Source organism: Corvus cornix, chromosome 14 (genome assembly GCF_000738735.6).
Source record: "Corvus cornix cornix isolate S_Up_H32 chromosome 14, ASM73873v5, whole genome shotgun sequence".
Classification (NCBI taxonomy): Eukaryota; Metazoa; Chordata; class Aves; order Passeriformes; family Corvidae; genus Corvus; species Corvus cornix.
In genome coordinates this window covers 8,222,889-8,245,825 of record NC_046344.1, presented here as the reverse complement: position 1 = coordinate 8,245,825, position 22,937 = coordinate 8,222,889, and the positions used below count along the sequence as shown (strand labels likewise).

General features: G+C 52.6%; 3 protein-coding genes across 11 annotated transcripts in view; 1 reads left to right on the top strand and 2 right to left on the bottom strand.

Moving 5' to 3' along the window:
• Positions 1-4,595, bottom strand: part of LOC104684991 (Grid2 interacting protein) — a 35,060-nt gene extending 30,465 nt beyond the window's left edge. For all 3 annotated transcript variants that reach the window (XM_039560277.1, XM_039560278.1, XM_039560279.1), the window contains exons 1-2: positions 4,199-4,595; positions 2,362-2,933 (exon numbers count right to left, since the gene is read on the bottom strand). In XM_039560277.1, coding sequence (XP_039416211.1) covers positions 2,362-2,933; positions 4,199-4,313 — 687 coding nt within the window. In that variant the 5' untranslated portion in view covers positions 4,314-4,595. The remainder of the gene's footprint in view (positions 1-2,361; positions 2,934-4,198) is intronic.
• An 86-nt stretch (positions 4,596-4,681) lies between these two features.
• On the top strand, positions 4,682-14,858 carry ZDHHC4 (zinc finger DHHC-type palmitoyltransferase 4). Of its 6 annotated transcripts, none has more exons than XM_010392274.4 (7): positions 4,682-4,795; positions 7,743-7,873; positions 10,234-10,307; positions 11,444-11,622; positions 11,705-11,830; positions 12,596-12,840; positions 13,295-14,858. In XM_010392274.4, exons 2-7 carry the CDS (start codon positions 7,751-7,753, stop codon positions 13,574-13,576), a joined length of 1,029 nt encoding a protein of 342 aa, XP_010390576.3. In that variant the 5' UTR covers positions 4,682-4,795; positions 7,743-7,750; the 3' UTR covers positions 13,577-14,858. The 6 variants fall into 6 exon arrangements, with proteins under 6 accessions (XP_010390576.3, XP_019137052.3, XP_010390575.3 ...); XM_019281507.3 differs by lacking the exon at positions 4,682-4,795 and adding an exon at positions 6,430-6,849; XM_010392273.4 differs by lacking the exon at positions 4,682-4,795 and adding an exon at positions 6,895-6,986.
• E4F1 (E4F transcription factor 1) lies at positions 14,090-22,705 on the bottom strand. 2 transcript variants are annotated; one of them, XM_010392625.3, is made up of 14 exons: positions 22,506-22,705; positions 22,271-22,410; positions 22,047-22,143; positions 21,195-21,400; positions 20,865-20,985; positions 20,440-20,592; positions 19,793-19,959; positions 19,069-19,296; positions 18,668-18,773; positions 17,867-18,084; positions 16,826-17,024; positions 16,119-16,279; positions 15,309-15,371; positions 14,090-15,141 (listed from the first exon to the last, which is right to left on the bottom strand). In XM_010392625.3, the coding sequence occupies exons 1-14, from the start codon at positions 22,696-22,698 to the stop codon at positions 14,833-14,835; spliced, it is 2,361 nt and encodes a 786-aa protein (XP_010390927.2). In that variant the 5' UTR covers positions 22,699-22,705; the 3' UTR covers positions 14,090-14,832. The 2 variants fall into 2 exon arrangements, with proteins under 2 accessions (XP_010390927.2, XP_039416233.1); XM_039560299.1 differs by having other exon boundaries at positions 19,069-19,293.
• Positions 22,706-22,937: the final 232 nt, after the last annotated feature.

Below are 22,937 nucleotides of genomic sequence, written 5' to 3'. Positions count from 1 at the left end.
CTGTCCTGCCCTTAGCACTGGGAAGCTGCTGGGAGTGGGGAGACAGAACATGAAGGTGAGTGCCAGCCCTGGAAACAGCACTGACAGCTCCCAACCACTGTCCCATCTTCTCCACCTGGGACAGGCAGGATAATTAGCTAATTACCATCGAGCCAATTACCCTGCATGGGACCCTCCTTATTCACCTCCTGCCACACTGGGGGGTTACCCCTTGTCCTGGGGCAGTGGGAGCTGGTTCCTCACCTGGAAGTCTCGTGTGGGATGCAGGAGCATCTGTGACCACCCATCCATACCTCTGTGTGTTGGGTTCTCCTGAAAGGTGATGTTTTTGTGCTGCCAGCAGGTTTAACTGCAGGAAGGGGAGAGGAGCCCCTCGCCCTTCCCCAGGGCACTGGGGGTGTGTGCAGGGCTCTCTGTGCACCCCTGTGGTGGCAGCACCAGGGAGCCTGCAGGAATCACCTGCTTGGGGAATGGGAAGAGCTTGTCCCACTTGGCAGCTCTCCAGGGAGGCCGACACCAGCACCAGAACCCCGGCAGAGCCCCCTGATGCTGCTGGCTCCATGCAGGCACCACGGGGGCTCCTGGCAGTGGCAGTACTTCAAGGTTACCAAATCTGGGGCAGGCACAGCAGCAGCGTCCCCTGGGCTGGCTCATGAGCACGGTCCCCAGGTCCAGCACAGGACTGACAGACTCTGGTGTTCCTGGTGGGATGGATCCCAGAGGGCTGCTGTGAAATTTTTGCCTGGGCTGGGATCGCAGGACTTGGCAGGTGGGAATTGCAGAATCACAAAATCATTTTGGTTGGAAGAGACCTCCCAGATCCTCTGGAGTCCAACTGTGCCCAATCCCCACCTTCTCAACCAGCCCAGAGCACTGAGTGCCACGTCCAGTCACTCCCTGTACACCTCCAGGGATGGGGACTCCACCACCATGGGGGTGCTGCCACCTCTCCTGCAGTCCCCAGCATGTCCCTGAGCACACAGGGGACAAGAGAAGATACTTCCCTGGAAATGAGACCGTGAGCACCTCCTTTGCTTGCCGGTGATGCCCCCAGGATGCCAGGACACTGGCACAGCCCAGCTCAGTGCGACTGATATGGACACCACTGTCAGCCAGGCAGGTGATTCACCCTGGGGCTCTACCAAACGCAGGAGGCTGGGAAAAGGTGACCCGTGGGCAGTGCAGGTGTGAAATACAAGCCACCAGCACCCTCCGACCTTCCAGGAGTGGGCGGGCAGGAGCACTCGGGTGCTCGAAGCACCGGCAGCACCACCTGAGCTGGGGTCCCAGGTAAACGAGGGGGTAAAACACCCCGCTGGGTTTAGTATTTTCTGCATCATGTAGGAACTGAAGCCACTTCAAACATCTGTGCTGTGAATTCCCTCTGGAGAGGCATCTGCCAGCTGAGCTGTGCTCCAGCAGCCAGGAGCACGCGTGCTTTATTTTCCTGCTTCTGCCCAGGCTGGTCGGAGCTGTCCCGGGTGGCTTTGTTGGGCTGGGAAGGGAGGGGACAGAGGTGCTAATGGGGGTGCTCACAGCACCACAACAAACTTGCTCTCCTGTGATCATCCAGGAATCTTTTACTTGGCTTAATGTGACTTTACGAGATGGAGGCGGCATGAAAAAACCGCCCCTCCTCATTAATCTCCCGTAATCAGCAGGTATCTGTTTCCCACGCCCATGAATCTAAACCTCAGAGTGTATTTGTGAATCTTTAATGGAGAAGCTGACTGAGGGGATTCGCCTGATACCCACAATCTCTTTACAGATGTCTTGTTCCTTTATTAACTTGGGATCAAAAAAACACAACCTACCAGCCTGGTTATTTTCATAACAGCATTTTAAAAGGTTACTTTGAAATGGAAATTAGAAAGATTGAAAAAAACAACTGTGATCAAATTTATAATTAGCACAAGGCGAAGTGTTTGGTAAAATACCCACGAGGAAGCTTTCAGGAGCACAATGAAGATGTAATCACATCGATGTTTTTCCCTTTTGCAACAAAATAAGAACTAAAATGTCTGCGGGGTGACAGGCTTAGACTTTGAAGGGACATCCAGGCACGCAGCAGAGTGGGATCTGCCCTGTGGGTTTCTCCACGCTCTTGTAGTGCAAGGGAATAAGAACTTGGGGTCATCCCCAGGGGATCTCCAAGCCCTGTGCAGCATCCATCTGTTATCCCAGGTAATTACCAACCCTTCTCTCGGGTGTTCATGCCCCAAATCTGCACCCCAGCCCTATGACCAAGCCGGGAGCATTCCCCATCCGCGTGCGCAGCCAAGGTGGATGTGGGAATCTCCAACCCGCTCGGCCCAGGGGATGCCCAGCGCCCCGGCCCCTCATCCCACACCCCGGCCTCACCTTCCTGCTGAATTCCTGCGCTTTCTGCTTCCTGTCCCGGCGCACGGTGTCGGCGCTGGGGCCGGGGTCCCTCGCGGTGTCCCGGCGCTGTGGCCGCAGCAGCGCCAGGCGCAGGGACCGCCCGCGGCACGACCCCACCAGCGCGGCCGCCGCCTCGGGCAGCACCACCGGCGTCCCGTCCACTTCCAGCACGTAATCCCCCGGCTCCAGCCCGCAGGCCGCGGCGGGCGACTCGGGGCTGACGCTGGCCACGCGAGGGGGGCTCTCGCTCGCCAGCTCGAAGCCGAAGCATCCCCGGGGCCCGGGGGGGATGCTGGCGTGCTGCAGCCGCGACACCACGCCGATGCTCGGGGGGACGTTGCCGCAGCGCCGGGCCAGCCCCAGCAGCGCCTCGCAGCCCAGGGAGGACACGGGCTGTCCCTCGATCTCCAGCACTTCGTCCCCCGGGCGCAGCCCCGCCAGCGCCGCGCTGCTGCCCTCCTGCACCCACAGGATGTAGCACGGCCCGGAGCCGCTTATCCGGAACCCGAAGGACTCGGGCCAGCCCTGGTTGGTTGCCGGCATGGCTGCGACTGGAAAAGAAGGAAGGAAAGAAAGTTGTCACGGCTTTTCCATCCTTAGGGGTCGTGCCTGTAGATGCCGTGTGAGGCCCATTACAGTGTGTGCTGTGTCCCCCTCACCGCGGGAAGAAACGCCCCAAGATCCTGTATTTCCTCTAGATTTCCTTAAAATAACAGCTTTTATTCTATCTTTGGCTGCTGGCAGTGCCCCTGAGGAGGCCACTTCGGCTGGGAAGGTTGGGGCTACACGTGGCACCCAACAGTGACCTGGCACAGCCCTGATCTCACCTGTCTGTGGCACACACCTACCCCCGCTCCCCAGGAGGTGCATTTAGGCATCTTCTTGTATTTATTTGTCTATCAAAATGATTATTTCATTTCTCTGATATGTCACATTAATGAATAGATCATCCAAGGACTTAAACCAGCTTGATTTTAACCAGCTTGTCTCAACACTCAATATTTTAGCTGTTTGCAACTACAAAATTACTGTAAATTCATTAGAATTTGCCAAATCCTCTCATCTCTCCCAGGATCATTTCTTTGTGCCCTCTCAGCCCCGTATATGGATTGTCCTGATGGCAGCATTCCAAAATGGCAAGATTTTCAGAAGGACTTGTTTGTGGTTCACGTGAAGGGTTTGGACTGGCTCCATGGATGTTCAAGGAGACACTGGGCACATCAGCCCTGAACATCTGCAGGAGTCGTCTTTGCCCAAGGTAAACCCGACCAGCTGATGTGCACAGTGCACTCAGATGCCCTTTCCATGCTGTGCTGTCCAGATGACCCCGCTGTGGTCCCTTCCAACCCTCCCATTCCGTGATTCTGTGATGTGTAAGTGCCTGCATTGTCCATTGACACTCACTAAAATAACTCGTGTGGTTTTCCTCTGCGTTTGGTCTCAGCTGTCAGTGAAGATGCTTTTTACCCCCATGTTTATTCCCTCTGTGTCACTGAACACACATTAAGCACTTACAAAAATGAAACTCAGACGATTTTACCTGGGCAAATCTTACAGAGACTACAAGGACTCAGAGGGGAAGAGCTGAGGGTGAAGCACGGGACAAGCCTGGCAGCAGCGGGATGAAACCCATCTGCGACCAAACCCCATCCCCGGGGCTGCTGAGCACAAGTTCTGACAGCTTCAGCAAGAGCCCAGTAAACACTGGAATGGTCCCAGTGCTGCTGCTCTGGGCTGTGCTCCAGCGGAAAGCCCGGCAGATCAGCGGGGAGCTGCACCCCCTTCCACCTCTCCACCCCTCGGCTCGAGCACTTACAGAAGTCCGCAGCCATCCAGGCGAGCCGGAGGCTCTCACCGGCGGCAGGTTTGTCCCACCAAGGGCTCGAAGCTTTCTTGACTCTCCTCCCATCACCCCCGGAAGCGCTTCCCATGTACCCGCAGGGCTCCTGGGAGCATCTTCCCGGCTCCCTCGTCCTCGCTGCAGCCCCGGGGTTGGGGGGACGGTCGGGGGGTGGATGGAAAGGCTGCCGTGGGACAGAGCGGGCAGCGGGTGGCTGCCTCTTCCCGGCCTTCTTACGGGAGCCCTGCGCCCTTCCAGCTGCTCCAGCTCAGCGCCAGACACGCACTCAGGTCTTTCTGGCTTTTTCGTTTCCTAATTAACTTTATTTCCATCGCACAAAGGAGCGCGAAGGAGCACTAATTGCCGTGCTCGTCCTGACTGAGCCTGGTGCTGACCTGAGCCTGCAGATCTGGGGGGAATTAGGAGCTGGAAGGAGGGAAAACAGATTAGTGCCCGTGGAGGGAAATCCTTTACCCACAGGGCAAATCTGAAGCGACAGCGCCGTGCAGAGCAGCGGGGACAGCGCTGGGGGGACCTGGGCGTGCCGGGACCTCGCTGGCCCCGCCGGCAAAGGTGAGCGGGACACCGAGATTTTGGGAGTGCAACCAACGCGTGGTTTGCTGCAGGGATTTGGGGGTCGGGGACTTCGGGGCTCACCGGGAGAGCTGTCCCCAGCCAGGCTACGCCGTGCGGGACAGCGGGGGGTCCTCGCAGGGAGGAGTAGCCGAGTGTTTGGCCACAGAGCCCCCCGCGCTGGCACCGACTGTCCCTTAAGCTGCTATTTCTGATTTTCTCCTCGGCTTCCTCGGCACTGAGGGATCCTAGAGCTTAGCACGCTAAGAGGTTTTAGGGAATTACGCGTCCTGCTGCGGCACCAGCAGGAGGGGCGTCTGCATCTCTTCATGGACCACGCGGTGATCCGGCCTCCCCTCGGCTCCGGCACGGGCCGTGCTGCCGGCAGCGATGGACGGGGTGGGAAACAACCTCCCCGGAAACCCTGGGACAGCTGGCAAGGGGTTGGGCACAGCCTGAGGAAGGAGAGCTGTGGGGACCTGCTCTGCACAGCCGGAGAGTGAGCACGACATGGTGGAGGGTCTGCTGCAGGGGACTGCTGCAGGGGATTGAAACCCACTTCCTCCTCCTCCTCCCCCTCTGCCTGTCCTCTCCAGCTCCTTTCTGGCAGGTTCTCCTGCACAAATCTCCTTCTGAGCAGCAATCCCCAAGCATCTGTCCTCCCGTGCTGACACCGACACAAACACCTCCTACAAACCTCATGCATCTCTGTCACTATTCCCTGCCCAAACAGTCAAAACTGCAATTAATCCTCTTTTTTTTGTTCAGTCAGTGAGGTAATTGCTTTGTTTTCCTCCATTTTTAAGTGATTTGAGCACTTTAAACACTGACAGCAAATTTTAATCCTTGCAATAACTGAGTTCTGGGATCCCAAGTGAATTGAGGTGGTTTCCACAAAGACCTTCCACCAGACTTTGACCAGATCAGACTTTTTGACTGATTTTCACAGCACTTGGACTGAATGAGCTTCATCCCTCTCAGTCTCAGCCTCTGTCCAGGTATTTGCTGGCTGGTTGTCCTTGAGGACAGCCTGTAAGGGCACCGAGAGTGGACGAACTCCTCGGCAGTGTCGCTGCTGGTCCCAGTGTGGTGGCACTCGCTGCAGCTCCTGTCCTGGCTGTGCCCAGGGACCGTGGCACACAGATCCTGCCTGGTCTCCCACAAATAAACCACCTCGTGCCCACCCCAGCCCCTTCTGTGCTGCCAGACTTGCCAGGTGACATTCAGTGACCCAAGCCAAGCTATTTTTATACCTGCAGAAATTTTGCTGTCTCAGTAGGATGGGGGAAAGTGGCTTTTTCCGTCCATCCTCCATCAGGAGCCAAGTGTCTCGGGCTGCACTCCAGGACAGCTGTGCCCCCGGAATATTTTGGCTGCATTTCTCCCTCTCATATCCTGTTTGGTGCATTTGAGGCCCAAGTGGGTGCACTGGACTTACCAAGGGAAAAAAGAGACTTCCTGAAACTCAACCTCCTCTCCTGCCTCCCACCAAGACGATTAATCTCCTCTTGGTGCCAAAGCCCCTGGAGCACCCCTGGAACGCTTACCTGTGCTGTCCAACCTCCAGCCAGTGGCACAAGGGGACCCAGAGCTGGGAAAACCATCCCAGCAGTTTGGGAGCCTTTGGATCGGTGACGCGGCGGCCGCGACCGGACGAGTTTCTCTGGCAAATTCCAGGCAGGCACCGTAACCCAATCGGCCCTCGGCGGGAGCGCCGGGCGGTTTCAGTTGTCAGACCCCACGGAGGGACGGGCACAGCGCTGGATGCTGCGTGTTCCCACCTCATCCCGGCCCCAGGAGAGATTCAGCAGCTGCGGGAGCGAACCCCCCTCACCTGGGACAGGGTGAGATGAGGAGGATCCGGGTTGCAAGGGAATATAGTGCTCAGAGCTCTGAGAAGGCACAAGGGTTTTGCTTTAGCGACTCCGCCAAAAGCCACAAAACTGAGGGAATTTTTGGCGATTCCTAAGGAATGACACAGGATGGGCCAGGGCAGTCGGCGGCGATGCTCTGGGAAGACGGAAGCAGCACATCAGCCGCACAGGGCTCACACGGTAACGAGCTGCCCGGGACTGCGAGAACGCGACAGCTCCGGGATTTATAGACTGATTTCACTGATGTTTTTACGGCTTTATCTCTCCTCAGCCGCCGCGGCGCGGGGGCTGTGGTGGTGCCCCGGCTCCTGGCGGAGGTGAGCGCCGGTTCCCCGCCGGGTCTGGGGCTCGGCCGGGCCGCCCGGGGCCGCCGGGGCGCCGGAGGGCGCTGGAAGCGCCGGGAACGCCGGAGCGGCGGCGCTTCCGCAGGGCCGCGGCAGCTCCGGGCCCTGTCCCCCGGTGACCCCCGTGTCCCCCGGGGCTGGAGCGTGTCCAGGGAAGGGAACGGAGCTGGGGAAGGGGCTGGAGCACCAGGAGCGGCTGAGGGAGCTGGGAAAGGGGCTCAGCCGAGAGCAAAGGAGGCTCAGGGGGGACCGTGTGGCTCTGCACAACTCCCTGACAGGAGCGGGCAGCTGGGGGGGTCGGGCTCTGCTCCCAAGGGATGGGAAAAGGGGAAATGGCCTCAGGCTGTGCCGGGGAGGGTCAGGATGGACATCAGGAGGGATTTCTCCATGGAAAGGGTGGTCAGGCCTTGGCAGGGGCTGCCCAGGGAGGTCTGGAGTCCCCATCCCTGGAGGTGTCCAAGGAATGTCTGGATGTGGCGCTCGGTGCTCTGGGCTGGTGACGAGGTGGGCATCGGGCACAGCTTGGACTCCATGGGCTTAGAGGTCTTTTCTAGCCTAAAGGATTCTGTGCTTCTGCCTTGGCCCTCACAGGATTGAGGTCACTGTTGTATGTATTTCTGGGTGCTGCTGGAGGGGCCCGGGGGGCTCTGCCTGGGCTTAGGGAATCCCAGGCCCTGCTGCAGGGACCTGGCACGCAGGGGTCTAACAGCTGCTTCTGTTACATTCCAGGGCTTGGGATGGACTTCCTGACACTCTTCCTGATTTACCTGTGCTTTGTGCTCGCTGTCACTGCCCTGCTCTGCCTCTGCTCAGGAAGGAAGGAGAGTTTCCTCACAAGGAGTGTCGACAGGGCAAGCCAGGTAAAGCACTGGGCTTCCAGGTAAAGAATGAACTTTCAGGGGAATGATCATCTCCCGTTCTGATAATCTGCCCTGCTCTGTTGTGCTAAAATTAGTGCAACTGCTATATTTGTTCTCCAAAAAAAAAGCCAGTGTGTGTGTTTACTACTAATCTAATGCATCCTTTTAATGTATGCTCTCAAGGAAGTGGGATAGGAAGTAGAAATACACTTCCTCTGAGATGATTAAATCCTGCCCAAGCAGGTAATAAAAACCATTTGGGTCTCCCAGCTCCCATTCCAGCCTGTCCCTGTCTGGGGTGAGGATGGAGCTTCTCACAGTGCCAGAAGCACCTTGTCCAGTGACACCACAACACTTCAGCTTTGAGAAATTAAATAAGAATCAGGCCCCAGGAATTTGCAGTTTCGTGGTATTGGCTGCTGACATTGAGAGGAAAAAGGTGGGGGAAGTTTGAGGATTAAAATAGGGAGAGAATTATGAGTGATGGCAGATATTTTAGGGGAAGCTCTTTAATGTGTGTACTAATGCTGCAGGCTCTTGTTTGCTAAGAAAGAGGGAGGAATGAAGAGCTTTAAAAGAGGATTAAAAATTGGCATTTTATTGTTAAAATGGGATATTGGAAAAGCACCAGTTCATTTTTCTGTCTGTTGGGCTGTGTCTGAATGAAAAGGGAAAAAAAGCTGTAATATTCCTGGAAGGTAAAGGATGAGAGAATTATCACTTAAATTGTAAATTGTATTTAATGCTGTTCACAGGAGTTCAGACAGACTTTTTTTATTACTGGTATTGTACTTCCTTTTGGTTTATAGACACACTGTGCAGAGAAATTGATTTTTTTCCCCCCATATCTTAATAGCTGCTGCTATGAAGTGTTTAAACAGCAGCAATTAAATTACTGCTGTGGTATGAAGCCACTGTCTGGAGGAATCTAATCAATACTTGTGCCTGGGAAATAAATACGTGTGAATATAATCAATATTTTACCTGGGATATAAATACAGGCAATGCTAAGTGAAAGGCCACAGTACAAGATAAATATGAACCAATACAATACAAACCCCACAATATCAGAAAGGTCTGAAGCTCTTAGAGAGTGTCCAAAGGAGGGACACGAGGGTGATAAAGGAGGGACACGAGGGTGGTGAAGGGCCTGGAGGGGCCATGGAGGAGCAGCTGAGGGTGCTTGGCATAAGCCTGCAGTGTGTTTAAGTTTTCTGCAGGTTCTTTTCTGCTGGGTTGTGTTTCCTCTTGCAGCACACTTGAAAAAAACACTTATCCCTCGAACCGCCGAGCTGAGATGTACCAGTTCACACAAAAATATTTAGCATCTTCTCAGCTCCACATATGCTTTTTGCCTCCTGGTCTTTCACGTCTGAGGCAAGAAGCTCTCACTGCATATTTTCTTTCCATGCCAGCTAGAAATAGGCTCAGCTGCTCTAATTCCTGAGCCATGTTGCTATAGAGATCTGTCAGCTCAGAGCAGCCGAGTCAGACAATTCCACAGGCACATCTCTGGCTGAGGGATTCACTCAATGAACACAGGCAGGTTCCTTCTTCAGCACGTCAAGCTGTGCTGGAAAGGGCAATTAGACATGGAGCCATCGGGCTGGATCAGAGCTGTAGCTGGAGAAACTGGATTTTTTGGGGGTTGTTTGGCTTGTGGAATTTTTTCTCTCTTTTCTGGAGGCCACAGGCCTTATCTCCCCCCTTTGCTTATCTCCCCCCTTTGCTTATCTCCCCTTGATCTGTCAGATGGGCTGATGGAGCATATTGAAGCTGGGGAATTGCTCAGTTTTATCCCCTACTTAACCCATCCCCACCCTACACCCACCCTAAGCTCCTTAGAACTTTCACACATTAACCCAGATATGTTTGCTTGGGCCTGGGGTGCTCCCAGGAATATGGAATCTCACTCCCATGTGGAAAACCCCAGCAGCATTCCTGCCTCTCTTCTTTCTTAATGGAAAGGGTGGTCAGGGATTGGAACTGCCCAGGGAGGTTTAGAGTCCCCATCCTTGGAGGTGTCCAAGGAAGGACTGGACAAGGCACCCAGTGCTCTGGGCTGGGGACAAGGTGGGGAGTTGGCACACAGGTTGGAAATGAGAATCTTGGAGGGCTTGTCCAAGCTTAGTGATTCCAGGATTCTGTGATTCTCTGTGTTTTGGTTGGACTGGAGGATCTCAAAGGTCTCTTCCCCCCTTTATTCTGTGGTGAGAAGCTCAGATGCCCCTGAAAAGGAGCCTCCTCTATGGTGCTGTGGCTGTGCAGATCCAGAACTGAGGGATGAGGGACTTGTATTAGATCTGAACTTGCCCCAAGGCAGCAGTGATGGTCAGGTAACAGAGCTTCATTTCCCTCAGGTGTTGTCACTGGTGATCCCCACCCAGCTCCAGAGAGTGACACACAGGACACTGCACAGGCTCTTCCACACAAGGTATTGCATTTTTATGCCTTTGACATTATTTTTTACTCCTATTTCTGGTTACTGTTGGGATCTCCTGCCACCATGAGAGCTCTCAGTATTACCCTTGGATATTCTCTCTCTATTTGAGATGCCTGTCAGGGATTACAGATTCCCTTTGATGTTTGCCACGCTGTTGTCTCTCCCTTCCTTGGTCATTGTTTAGAAGGTGGAACCCTGAAATGTTTGAACATATTGAGAAATAAAGATAATGTGGCTCAGTAACAGATGTTGGTCACACTGGTGGGATCCTGCATCCCCACAGGAATTACCACAGTCTCTCTGGCAGTTGCAGATGGAGTCAGACAGACTCTCAGTCTCCATCCTCTCTCTCAAATCCCATTAGTCTCAGTCCAGCAGCCTGGATGTCCAGGTGGCTGAGGGGGAAGCCGCACAGCTGCCAGTGTGCGGTCTGCTGGATTCAGGTGGATTTTGTAGTGTCTGTAAACTCTGGTGCCTCAGGAATGATTTAAATACCTTTTCTCTGGGGACAGCAGCTCAGTGTGACAGTGACTTCAGGGCTGTGAATCTACAGCTGTGCTGTGAGTGCTGTGGTTGTTTTGTGCCTGTTCTGCTGATCCTGTGCTCTAACACAGCCTGAGACAGAGAGGTGACACTGTCACATGTGCTGGGGGCACTGGGACCCTCCACACGCTCTGGAACTGGTGTTCGCCACTGCCCACCTCCTGCCACACCTATTTTCTAACAGCTGGTTATATTATTGCAGAGTTTTTAAGATTATTTTGGGGGATTTTTTTGCTTTCAGAGTAGCAAATGTCTTCTGGCAGAATGTTTTGTGGCCTATTGCTGTGGCATATTTTGTCAGCAGCAAGTGATTATAAGACTTTGTACTGACAGGGAAAAAAAATCCAAAGGATATGTGAATAAAGCAGGGAATTTAGCTGACATATTTAAAGGAGTGTATGTGGGAAGAAGAGAAGGAGAAGCCAGTGGATGGAGAAAACACTATTAATATGCAATCCAAGCTGGCCTGAAAACCTAAAAGAGGTGTCTCCTTGCATTTGGAAAGTCTTTGATCACCTCTGAGTGTACTTGACCTGTTAATCAGGATGCTGAGTATTAAATAGACTGTCCCCTTTCCTTTCCAGGAGCTGTTTGTTTGTGGTCCTGCACGTAGCCCTGCAGGCTGCAGTGTTTGGGGAATACACCTGGGAAGTGTTTGTGTACTGCTGGGAGCTGCAGTTCCACATCCTCCTCCTCCTCCTGCCCTACCTGCTGCTGGCTGGGAATGTGGGCTGCTTCCTGCTCTGCTCCCGGGCCAATCCTGGTAAGATCATGCTCGTGCTCTTTGAAAACAGAAAAAATGCTACAAATCCCATTTTTAGTTGTTTTTCTTGTCTCTTTCACAGGTATAGTAACAAAATCCAATGCTGCATCACTGGTTAAGGTTTATGCCTATGATGGGGTGTTGTTTCAGAGAGGCCTTGTGTGTCCCACGTGCACCGTGGAGAAGCCAGCCAGGTCCAAGCACTGCAGTAAGGATCTGAAATTCCTTGATAAGCATGAAAATAACACTTTCCCAAAGGAATTCTCCTCCAGGAGCTGCAGTCCCAGCTACAGCTGTTCTGTTACCAGCTCAGTGCTCACAGGGCTGTGTTTGTTTTCCTGGGGTCCCAGGTAACAGCTGCATTTGCCCATCTGTGGAGCTGGTTGGGTGCTGTTTCTTCTCACAGAAATTACCAGTTCTGAGGGATAATTTAGGGTCAAGAACAGCCAAGCTTGTGAGCAGCTGGAATTTAAAAGAGAAATTATTACCTGTCAAGACCTGGGTTCAGGATTTTGTGTTTCATAGAGTCACAGAGTTCTGGAGTGGTTTAGGCTGGGAGGGATCTTTAAAGTCCATCTTGTTTCACCCCCTGTCAGGGGCAGGGACGCCTTCCACTATCACAGGTTGCTCCAAGCCCTGTCCAACCTGACCTGGAACACTGCCAGGGATGAGAAGTCCACCACCTCTTTTTATCATCTAAAATAAAGGTGGGAGCTACAATCTCTACCTTTCAGGTGCTTTGCCAGGCAGTACTGTTAGAGAAACCAAGTCTTGGAGCTGCAGTTTTGGTGAATAAAAGAGATGGGATACATTGTTTTTCTTAAGATACACAACCAAAATTAATTTATTTGCTTGAAAAGCTGCCAGCTAAACCCTGACTGTAACTCCCACATATTTTCATCTTAAAAACCACGTAAAGATCAAACTGCTTACTTAAAAATGAAGTGCCAACACACTCGTTTTGCCCCTCGAGGTGTCTGCAGGACGTGTGTGCATCGCTTTGACCACCACTGTGTGTGGGTCAACAACTGCATCGGCGCCTCCAACGCCGGCGTTTTCCTGCTGTACCTGCTCTCCCTGACAGCCACAGCCGGAGCCGTGGCTGCTGTCACGGCTGCATTCCTCATCCAGGTGCTGCTGCTCTCCAACATCATGCACGGCACCTACCTGGATGCCCAGGGACAGGAGCACGCCGTGGAGATTCCCTTCCTCATTCAGGTCAGTTCATGCTGTAACATGTTGTGTCTCACACTTTGCTGGCAGGAACGTTGTCCTGTTCCCCCAGCATGGGGACAGACTGCAGGGTTTTGGGACAGACTGCAGGTTTTTAGCTGGTTTACACATGTAACTAGATTTAGAAAGCTGCCACTGCAGAATACTTTAAAACTGGGGGATTTTTCTCACAGTATTTGCCATCCTTCATATTCCTGTCTCCAGGATCAGTCACTCAGCAGATCTGATTTAGAGAGAAGGAATTTACATTCCAATCACCAGCTGATGTAGTTTAGGAAACAGCTGAGAGTCCCTGAGGTATCTTAGTGGAGATGTTAAACAGGACCCACCACCCTGGAATGTGGATACAGTTCCATGTGCACACACGGATGTGCATTCCAGCTGTACTCATGGGATTCAACCCTCCCATTTTTTAACTTATTTTTCTCTTTTTCTGCAGCACCTTTTCTTGACTTTCCCTAGGATTGTCTTCATGCTGGGGTTTGTCATCCTGCTCACTCTTGTCCTGGGTGGATATTGCTGCTTCAGTCTGTATTTGGCCCTCACCAACCAAACCACCAATGAATGGTGCAAATCCCGAAGATTGAGGGGTTCCCATCTCCCACAGCAGCCTCATGACAGACCCCTCATCTACAAAAACATTTATTCTAAAGGGATCTGGAGGAATTTAAGGGAAATCTTTAACCCTCCTACAGTGTTGGAAAGGAAGAAGAAAACATGAAGATATTATTGTTTCTCTGGGCATTTTTAAATGTTTTCTACAACTTTAGTTCAGCAGTGGCCTTGGCTGCCCCAGAGAGATTTTGGAACAAGATTACTGCAGAATTCACATATTGGTGCCTCAGCAGAGCATCATTTGAGCTCCCCCACTCAGCAAGACTCAAGGCCAGCTCAGCCCTGGCCCCTGGCTACAGGGATTTGGTCCATCTTCCCAAAGTGAATCTTTCTCACTGGGAAAGGCTAACACAGAGCTCCTGTGAATTTGAGGAAGCAGCATCTTTTTGTGAGTCCCTTTCTTTGGGAAACAATTGACTCATTACTGTTAACAATGACTACAACAGGCTGTGTGTGTTTAGCTGAAATTATTTCTGGCAGGATCTTACCTGCAGAAACCATGTCCTACTGCAGCTTTGTGGCATTAATTTCAGGAAGGAAATTAAAAGTGTTCCTGTTCTCCTCTCCTTCCAGAAATTCTTCAGTTTGAGTACAATAGAAGAGAAATTGGGAAAAAATATCGTAGGAACTTTAAATTATTTTATTTTTAAAAATGTATTTATTTACATGCCGAATCTGTACAATATGCAATTAAAAATCATATATGGTTTAAAAAAACCAAATTCCTATACAATATGGCTTTCCAGCCCCCAGGCTGGCTCTCAGAGCAGCCTGGCTGGCATTGCAGGGCACAATAATGCATTCACAGACCAGTACATAAGGCTACTTGTCCAGGATATCAAAGAAAAGAGAAATACTGCAGTACCATGCCTTGGGAGGCCTGAAGGAGTGAGGTTAAAGGCATGAGAGTGGTTCAGTGGTGCTCAACACACACCACAACTCCTTAAGTTTGGTTTTCTCAACTTGTTTTAAATGCATATATTTAAATAATCTCTCATGAGACCCCACATCTTTGCTACACTTTCTGAATCCTTTTAAAAACCAGACCACTGCTGTCCCGTAGGCAGAGGGAACTGATGCCCAAAGGATCTTCCTTAATTCGAGGCTGCTGTACAGAATACTGAGTGCCACTTGTGACCTGTCAGTCTCCTCAGTGCCACCAGGCCAAGGGTTTCATTCCTGGTATTGGTTTTAGCCTGAGAACACCTCGGGCCTGTCCTATCCTGTTTTAGGCCTGCGCTATCCCATTTTGGGCCTGTACCATCCCGTGAAGCCACTTCCCTCCAGAACATTCCCCCCCTTTGCTCTCTGACCAGCCCCAGTGCCTGGAGGAGCCAGGCAGTTCTGCAGCTGCGCCATCCCTCACACGATCACCGTCTGCACCTCCACCTCGCCCTCCTGCGCGGCGGCGATCACGAACTCCCCCGCGTGCTCCATGATCTCGATGTCCTCGGACGCCACCATGGTGACGGTGGCCTCCTGCGTGGCCAGGCTGCCGTCGGTGGCCAGCACGGCGCCGTCGCCGATGGCCGAGGCCAGGGTCATGGCCACCTGCTCGGTGAGGCTCTCGGGCGTGGCGATGGTGATGGTGTCGGCGGTGTCGGTGGCCGCAGCGCCCTCAGCCACGGTGACGTTCTGCACGATGATCTCCTTCATGATGTGGCTGTCGACCTGCGAGGGGAGAGGGGTTGCACTGACGGTTGGTGCATTTACTGGGAGAATTAACAGCGATTATCACTGCAGAGATGCCTGACAACCACGGGGCAGTGACAGGAGCAGCTCTGCATTCCAGGCTGCTCCAGCTGTTCACCCCTCGTGTCACTGAAGGACTGCTTTACCTCATGTCTTGTTCCCTCTATTATTTCAGTAGCTTCGCTGGTCTCCATGTCTTCAGTAGAAGTCTGAAAAACAAAATAAGATAATTCCCTTTTTAGGTCATATAAAAAGATTTTTATCACCAAGATGTAATTCACTAACATCTTACTGTTCCCCCACATGCAGTAGCTACTCCAAAGACAACTCCTTGACATTCCCTCCCAATCCCTTTATCAGGAACTACTTAAAATTAATGCACAATGTTCACAAATAACTGAAAGAGAATGTCCTCCCTCAGCAGGATTTGGCCAAGCAGCAGATTTTTCTCCTACTGGAGAGAAACTACCACAGCACTCAATTACTGAGCTGTGTTACCCCACTTGGATGAGAACTGTCTCTGTGTGATGGAGGGGATAAAGTGAAATACAGAATTCATTGCTTTTGGCAGCCTTTGTTAGAAACAACAGAGATTGTCTGGGACAAAGTAAGATAAATAGAAATGGGAGAAAATACTAGGGAAAGCTGAAGCAAGGTTGTGAGGACCTAAAATGTGGTGTGGTCAAAAATTCTCAGGCTCAGCCTCCTGCTGAGCCACTGTCAGTCTTCCCTTCTCCTTTTCCTGCCCACACACGGCACTCTGGAAGGGTGGGGAAGCTCCAAGTGCTTTCCTTCCAAACAAGGCTAATCCTACTGACTCCTGGGGCCATGCAGGCAGCACAGAGCCTGTTTTACCTTCTCCCAAAAGGCTGGAGCAGGAACATGAACAACTGCAGCTTTTCCTGACCAAATCCTGTGCTAAATTCCCAATGAGCAGGCTGGCTGCCCTTTCTCACCTCGATGATGTATTCCTGAGTGTCTGCCACCACCGAGGAGAACTCCACCAGCACCGTGTGTGGATCTTCTGAAAGCACCGTGGCTGCTAAGTTGTCAGCAGACTGGCTTTCCTCAGACACTATCACTTCTTCCACCTCTTTCATAGCAAGGAGGCAGCCACCTGGATGGAATTCCAGAAAAACATCCTTTTTTGTGAGCATCTCCAATAGCAGCAGCACTAGCAAGGGGATGCCATGGACAAGTGACCAGTGTCACATGAGAGGTTCTTGGCCCACCAGGACAGGCCAAGGAACAGCCCAGAAGAGCCCATGTGACACCAGACAACTGAGCCTAGAGCAGAGCAGCTGCTTTTTTACGTCACCAATCTTCTGCTGATACATTTCAGTATCTCTCTCTTTTTTTTCCTCTCACAGGAAACTTTTTTTTTCCTCCAGTAAATTTGTATTATTCCTTTGGAATAACACCATCAGCACTACCTGAAGCGGAAATCCCTGCTTAGGAGCTAAAGGAGCAGCAAATCCAGTGCAACTAATCCCACCAAACCAGATTTTTGGTGAGGACTTTACTCAAGGCATTTTCCTCACAGAACATCCCCACTTCCACGCAGGTCATTAGATCCACCCTCCCCACCATTCCCACCCAGCCCAAGGGCAGCCTGTCCAAACCCAACCCCAGAGCAGCCTCTCCCCAGGGCAGCCCTGCTTACCTTTGGTTTTGAGGTGCCTGTTGAGGGTGCCGTGCTCGGCAAAGCCGCGCCCGCACTTGTAGCACTTGAAGGGCTTCTCTCCGGTGTGGTGGCGGATGTGGCGCACCAGGGAGCCCTTCTCCCGGAACCCCCGGCTGCAGAACTGGCACACGTAGGGCTTGTCCTCCAGGTGGGTACGGAAATGCACCTGCTGGGCGTTCTGCACGCACAGGGAGGCAAGGGAAGGGCTCAGAAAGGACACGGCAAACTCATGGATGCAGGGTTTAACTTCCAGGGTGGAACTCAATGTCTCTTAGAGGACACAAGGGTTTGATTTTCTTGGGTGGTGGTTTAGGAATGGTACTCTCCAAGTCAGTGCCTCCACTGGGACTCTCCAAACCATGAGCCACTCGCTTGCTCCCCCTCTCCCTCTCCCCCTCCCCTTGCAGTGGGCTGGAGAGGAGAACTGGAGGCACAAAACGTGAAGATCATGGACTGAGATACGAACAATTTACCAGAAACAGAAATAAGAAAACAAACAACAGTACTGATGACAGAGGATACAAGAGAGAGGTGAGCAATTCACTTGCCCTGATAATAGACAGAAGGAACTCCTTTCCCCCGCACCAGAATGTTCTGGCCATGCTCCCTCGTGGCTACTACAAAAATTAACCCAGTCCTGGCCAGAACCAGGACACTATTATTACATATTTGTTCCACGCATTAAGGAACAGTTAGTTCAGAAATGTGATGGTTTTACAAAGACTGTCTTTCTTTTCCCCACTAAACCAAAATGTCTTTCTGCAGCTTCAGATCACAGAATCACTGAATGGTTTAGGTTGGAAAGAACCTTAAGGAACATCTTGTTCCACCCCTTGCCACGGGCAGGGACGCCTTCCACTATCCCAGGTTGCTCCAAGCCCCATCCAACCTGACCTTGGACACTTCCAGGGATGGGACAGCCAGAGTTCTCTGGGCATCCCATAAGAGGCAGGCAAGCTGACACTTGCTCTTTGAGGAGCAAAGCCAGGCCAATGTGGAGGTTTTGTGAGGGGGGCCCACCTTTGTCTTGTAGCGCTTGCCGCACTTGGGGCAGGCGTAGGGCCGCTCGTCCGAGTGCACCCTGCGGTGCCCCTTCACGTGGGCAATGGTCTTGTAGAGCTTCCCGCACTCCCCGCAGCGGAACCGCCGCTCGTTGACGTGCACCTCCTGGTGCTTCTTCAGCAGGTAGCCCTTGGTGAACTCCTTGCCACACTCCTCACACTTGAAAGGTTTGTACTCTAGAGGGACAGAGAGAAAGCGTGTGGTTGATCCAGGGCAACCCGCAGCATCTGGTACAGGTGTAACTGAATTCTTACAAAAAATCAACCTGGAGAAGGAGAGGAATTGTATTGTCAACCACATGTGTGGGCTTTCACAGAACCCCAAAATAGCTGGGGTTGGAAGGGACCTTTGGAGCTCATCCAGTCCAACCCCTGCCCAGGCAGGGTCACCTGGAGCAGGTGACACAGGAACATGTCCAGGTGGGTTTGGGATGTCTCCAGAGAGGGAGACTCCACACCCTCCCTGGGCAGCTGTTCCAGTGTTCTGCCACCGTCATGGAAAGAGGTTCTTATGTTGAGGTGGAACTTGCTGTGTTTTAGTTTCTGGCCATTGCTCCTTTTCCTGTCATTGAACAGAGTCTGGCACTATCCTCTGACAGCCCTGGGAGAGATTTGTATGGATTGACGGGATCCCCCTCAGCCTTCCCTTCTCCAGACTGACCAGGCCCAGCTCCCGCAGTCTCTCCTCATCAGAGGAGCTGTACATGGCTGAGGTCACTGAGCCACAGCTCATCAGACAACAGCCCCAGCAGTACTTTACCTGTGTGACTCTTGCTGTGTGTTTCCAGGGCAGCAGCTTCACTGAAGGCTTCATTACAGTGAGAGCAAACGTAACGTTTGTACCCGTTGGTTCTTTCTGCAGGTGTCTGTTGGAGAGAAAATGAGAATACCGCTTTTCTTTTTTGTACTGGTGTGTCCAGTTAGGATTGCTACCCAAATTCCCAATTAAGCACTCCAGCTTTGACAGGAAAGAGATCTCTGTGATGGAAAGGGACAGCACGTGTGTGAAGTAACATTTCCCTTAAATCACACCTGCGCAATCTAAAACCTGACACAAAGCCACAGGCACAGCAGAGACACGTGAGGACAAGAGTGCTGCCCACAACCAAATACAGACAAGGAAGGTTAAAAAGTTAATCTGTTGATGGAATACAAACATACAGACTCTGCTTGTTCCAGTTTAACACACTGCTCCCCACACGGCTCCTCTTCTACTTCCACCCCTTTGTTTTCCAGCTCTTCTGGAGCAGCTGCCACAGGTTCATCTGGCTTCTGCACCTCCTCCACAGCCACTCTCTCGATGACAATTCCCGAATTCCTCATGGCCTGCCTCAGCAGGTTCTCACTGTTCACTTCCCCCTCGCACGGCAGCTCCTCGGGATGTGACTGCTGAAGGAACAAAGAGGAAGTTTGGCACAGCAAATCCACAGTTTTCTTACAGCAACACTGCTGCGAGGGTCACTCTCTCTGGGGTGTCCAATGCTGTGCCACGGGTTTGAAAGATCAACCAGGGAACTGGGCTGAGGAGGAAGATGAGGTGGATCTGTACTGACAATCCAAGGGATGACAAGCCTCTGCCCCTACCACAGTCTTACAGCAGGGAATGGTCAACAAAAACATCCCCTCATTTTATAGGATGTGGTGGCAAAGCCCCAGCCCCTGTAAGCTACACACAGTGCTCAGCTCAGCAGCAGAAAGAGGTGAGCAATTCGACTTCCCTGGGGCCCAGGAAAGAGCAGAGCACCTGCCCACATGGAAAACAACCAAAAGAACCACTTCATTCCACACTCAGATTTACTGTCAGCACCCAAGACACTTTTGCTCATGAGGTGAAATGTTCTTTGCGTGAAACACACGAAGGGTGTTTGAGACAAACCACACTCACATCTGGCTCCAGGGGTTTTGCATCCACCACAGGAAGTTCCTGCATCTGGACATGGACTTCATGGAGCACGTTGCCTTTTGCATCTGTCACAAGGTGGATGACAGGGGAGGCTTCGATGGATTCGCTCGCTATCGAGGACACCGTGTCTGTGTTGGAGCTGCAGGATCCTGCAAGGGATGAACCACATGGGGAAATGCACCCCTCAGCAACTCCCTGTGCCCTAAAAAAATCTGCCTTAGAGCATGAGGGGCCTGTTAAAGCCACCTTTGTACCAGATTCTCAAACATAATCTTGAGTTCACATCCGGCTTCAAGGTAATAGCTTTGCTCTATAAATTACTTTTTTCTGGTGTAAAAAATATAACCTCAATACCACAGAAATACTTTTTTATCATAAATGAGAATCATGGAATGGTTTGGATTGGAAGGGATCTTACAGGTCGTCCAGTTCCACCCCCTGCCGTGGGCAGGGACAACTTCCACTATCCCAGGCTGCTCCAAGCCCCGTCCAACCTGGCCTTGGGCACTGCCAGGGATGGGGCAGCCACAGCTTCTCTGGGCAACCTGTGCCAGAAGGAATTTATATTCCAAGTGCTGTGAGTGTTTGGCTTTATCAGACACGAGGCAGGTCCTGACAGCATCACTGACCTGATGGCAGATCATCTTTGTTGACAACTATTTCTTTGGTCATGTTGAAGCGAATTTTTTCAGTGCAAGGTGTCAGAGATTTAAGGTGTCGAGTCAAAGCTCCTGATTCCCGGAAGCTTTTCCCACATTTCTTGCATTTGTAAGGTCTTTCATCTGGAAATGACAAGAATCAAAGCAGCTATATTAAAGCCAGCAGTGCCAGGATCTGCTCTGTGTGACAAGCTGAAGAACATGTTCAGCTTTCTACAGCACACATGTGCGCCTATCCAGAATCTTTCCCTGCCTCCCAGCACCCCAAATGCTGGGGAGCTCAATGGTCTCAGCTCAGCGAAACATGGAAAGCAGCAAGGAATTCCACTGCAAGGCAAATGGATAACCACAGACAGCTCCAGTAACAAGGAACTGTTATTTTGGAGAACTCTTACCAGTGTGCCGCCGATGGTGTCGGATCAGAGACCCCTTTGTCCTAAAGGAAGTTCCACAGAGTTTACACTCATAGTCCTTCCTGCTGCTGTGAGTGATCATGTGAGCTTTGAGGATGCTGGCCTAGGGAAAGAATTTCCTTTAAGAGACATGCTAAACAGTTTAAAGATTTTGGATTTCTGTAAAGAACAACAAGGCTCCTTGTGAAAGCAGAACTTCCCTCTGGGAAGTGTGGCAGGTAGTAAAGCACACTGTTCCCAAGTTTTGAGATCTCCTAGTTTACAGTCAGCCTAAATACCTCCCTAACCCACATCAGCAGAGGGGATACTCACAGTTTTAAATGTCTTCTGGCACAGCTCACACACGTATCGCCCTTCCTTGTTCACCTGCAGCTTCACCTTGATCAGCTCAGTGGAAATGTCCTGCTCCTGCTCCTCGGGGCTGCCCTGCTCCTCACTGACCTCCCCGTCCACGTGGCCATTTGGGTTCTCAAACACATGATCTCCTGCTACAATGACCTCCTTGATGTGCCCACTGCCTGGGAAAAGGTGGGGAGACAGTTGGGTTCTTTACAGGACAGAGCTTTACCCAACAAACCATCTACTGTTTCAGCATTTTGTGCAGACAGAAGGAGAAAAGGTATTTTAAACCTGCAACTCAAGTCTTTGCAACCTTCTCATTATGGCAGCATAAAATGGGCGCTTCCAGAATAGAGTTTAACATCTAATTTGTATTAATTAGTTGTATTAATTAAGCTGAAAGAGGGTAGATTTAGAAGAGATACTATGAAAGGATTGTTCCCTGCGAGGGTGGGGAGGGCCTGGCACAGGGTGCCCAGAGAAGCTGTGGCTGCCCCTGGATCCCTGGAAGTGTCCAAGGCCAGGCTGGACGGGGCTTGGAGCAATCTGGGAATAGTGGAAGGTGTCCCTGCCCAGGGCAGGGGGTGGCACTGGTTGGGCTTTAAGGTCCCTCCCAACCCAAACCACTCCATGACTATTCCATGATCCTGATGTGGGGAGGATTGCAGGGCTGGCCCAGGGCTGCCTCCCAGAGCGCTGCAGGAACACCCAGCCCTAAATCCCAATGACACAGAGATGTCACGCACCCAACCACAACCCAAAGCCACCAGAAGAGGACAGGTACCAAACCCCCCAGGGGTGTCAAGGCAGCACCTCAGAGCTCACCTACGATGGCCGAGGCGTTGCTGATCTCCTCTGCTATGGAAGATGCTTCAACAACAATGTGAGCAACAGTTATGGACTCCTCGACCGCAGGAACCACCTGCTGGCACAGAGCACGTTCAGCAAGCAGGTTCTGCTTATCTAAACACACTGCTCCCTCCCCTCCAACCCAACAGACCGTTGCATCCTAATCATTTCCAGCCCCGGCTCGGAGAAGCCGCTGTCACCTTTTGTCCTTCTTGGCCGAGGAGCCCGGCGAGCGCGTCGGGAGGGCGCTGGCAGCCCTTCTGCAGCTTGTGTTGCACGAACTCCTCCAGGGAGCTGAACTCCGACTGGCAGCGCCCGCACTTGTGCACGTCATCCTCGTCTGCGGGGGAAAACTCCGTCAGCGGGGCCAGGGCACCACGGGATCCCAGGATGGGGTCAGGGTGGAAGGGACCACGGTGGAGAACGTATTCCCACCTCCCTGCTCCAGCAGGGCCACCCCAGAGCACACGGCACAGGATCGTGTCCAGGCGGGCTGGAGCAGCTCCAGCGAGGGAGACTCCACAGCCTCTGCCGGCAACGTGATACACCCAGCACCGCCGCTCTGCCCGGCCCGCTGAGCTGCCGGGGAGTGCTGGAGCGGAGCGGGGCGATCCCGGGCGAGGCACATGGAGACCCCGCCGCCTCCCGCCCCACTGACAGCACCGGCCCGGCCCCCTCACCCGCCGGGCCCCTCGGGCCGCGCCGCCCCCAGGCCTGGCAGTGCCGGTCGGGGCCCTGTGAGGGCGGTACCTTGCTCGCCGAAGGGCGGCGGGAGGCCGATGAGGGCAGCGGAGGGCGCGGGGGGCCCGGAGCCCGCGGCCGCCGCGCCCCGGCCCGGCCCGGCCGCTTCTGCCGTAAGCGCCGCCG

What these genes read in the sequence shown, in the direction of transcription:
- E4F1 (XM_010392625.3), bottom strand. Translation starts at nt 22,698, where the DNA reads ATGTGCCTCGCCCGGGATCGCCCCGCTCCGCTCCAGCACTCCCCGGCA. An exon ending in GGCCCTGCTGGAGCAGGGAG is followed by an intron (nt 22,411 to 22,505) that starts GTGGGAATACGT and finishes TTTCCCCCGCAG; the next exon opens with ACGAGGATGACGTGCACAAG. An exon ending in CAAAACCCCTGGAGCCAGAT is followed by an intron (nt 19,297 to 19,792) that starts GTGAGTGTGGTT and finishes TTGTTCCTTCAG; the next exon opens with CAGTCACATCCCGAGGAGCT.
- ZDHHC4 (XM_019281507.3), top strand. Translation starts at nt 6,768, where the DNA reads ATGACACAGGATGGGCCAGGGCAGTCGGCGGCGATGCTCTGGGAAGAC. An exon ending in GTGTCGACAGGGCAAGCCAG is followed by an intron (nt 7,874 to 10,233) that starts GTAAAGCACTGG and finishes CATTTCCCTCAG; the next exon opens with GTGTTGTCACTGGTGATCCC. An exon ending in AGCCAGGTCCAAGCACTGCA is followed by an intron (nt 11,831 to 12,595) that starts GTAAGGATCTGA and finishes TTGCCCCTCGAG; the next exon opens with GTGTCTGCAGGACGTGTGTG.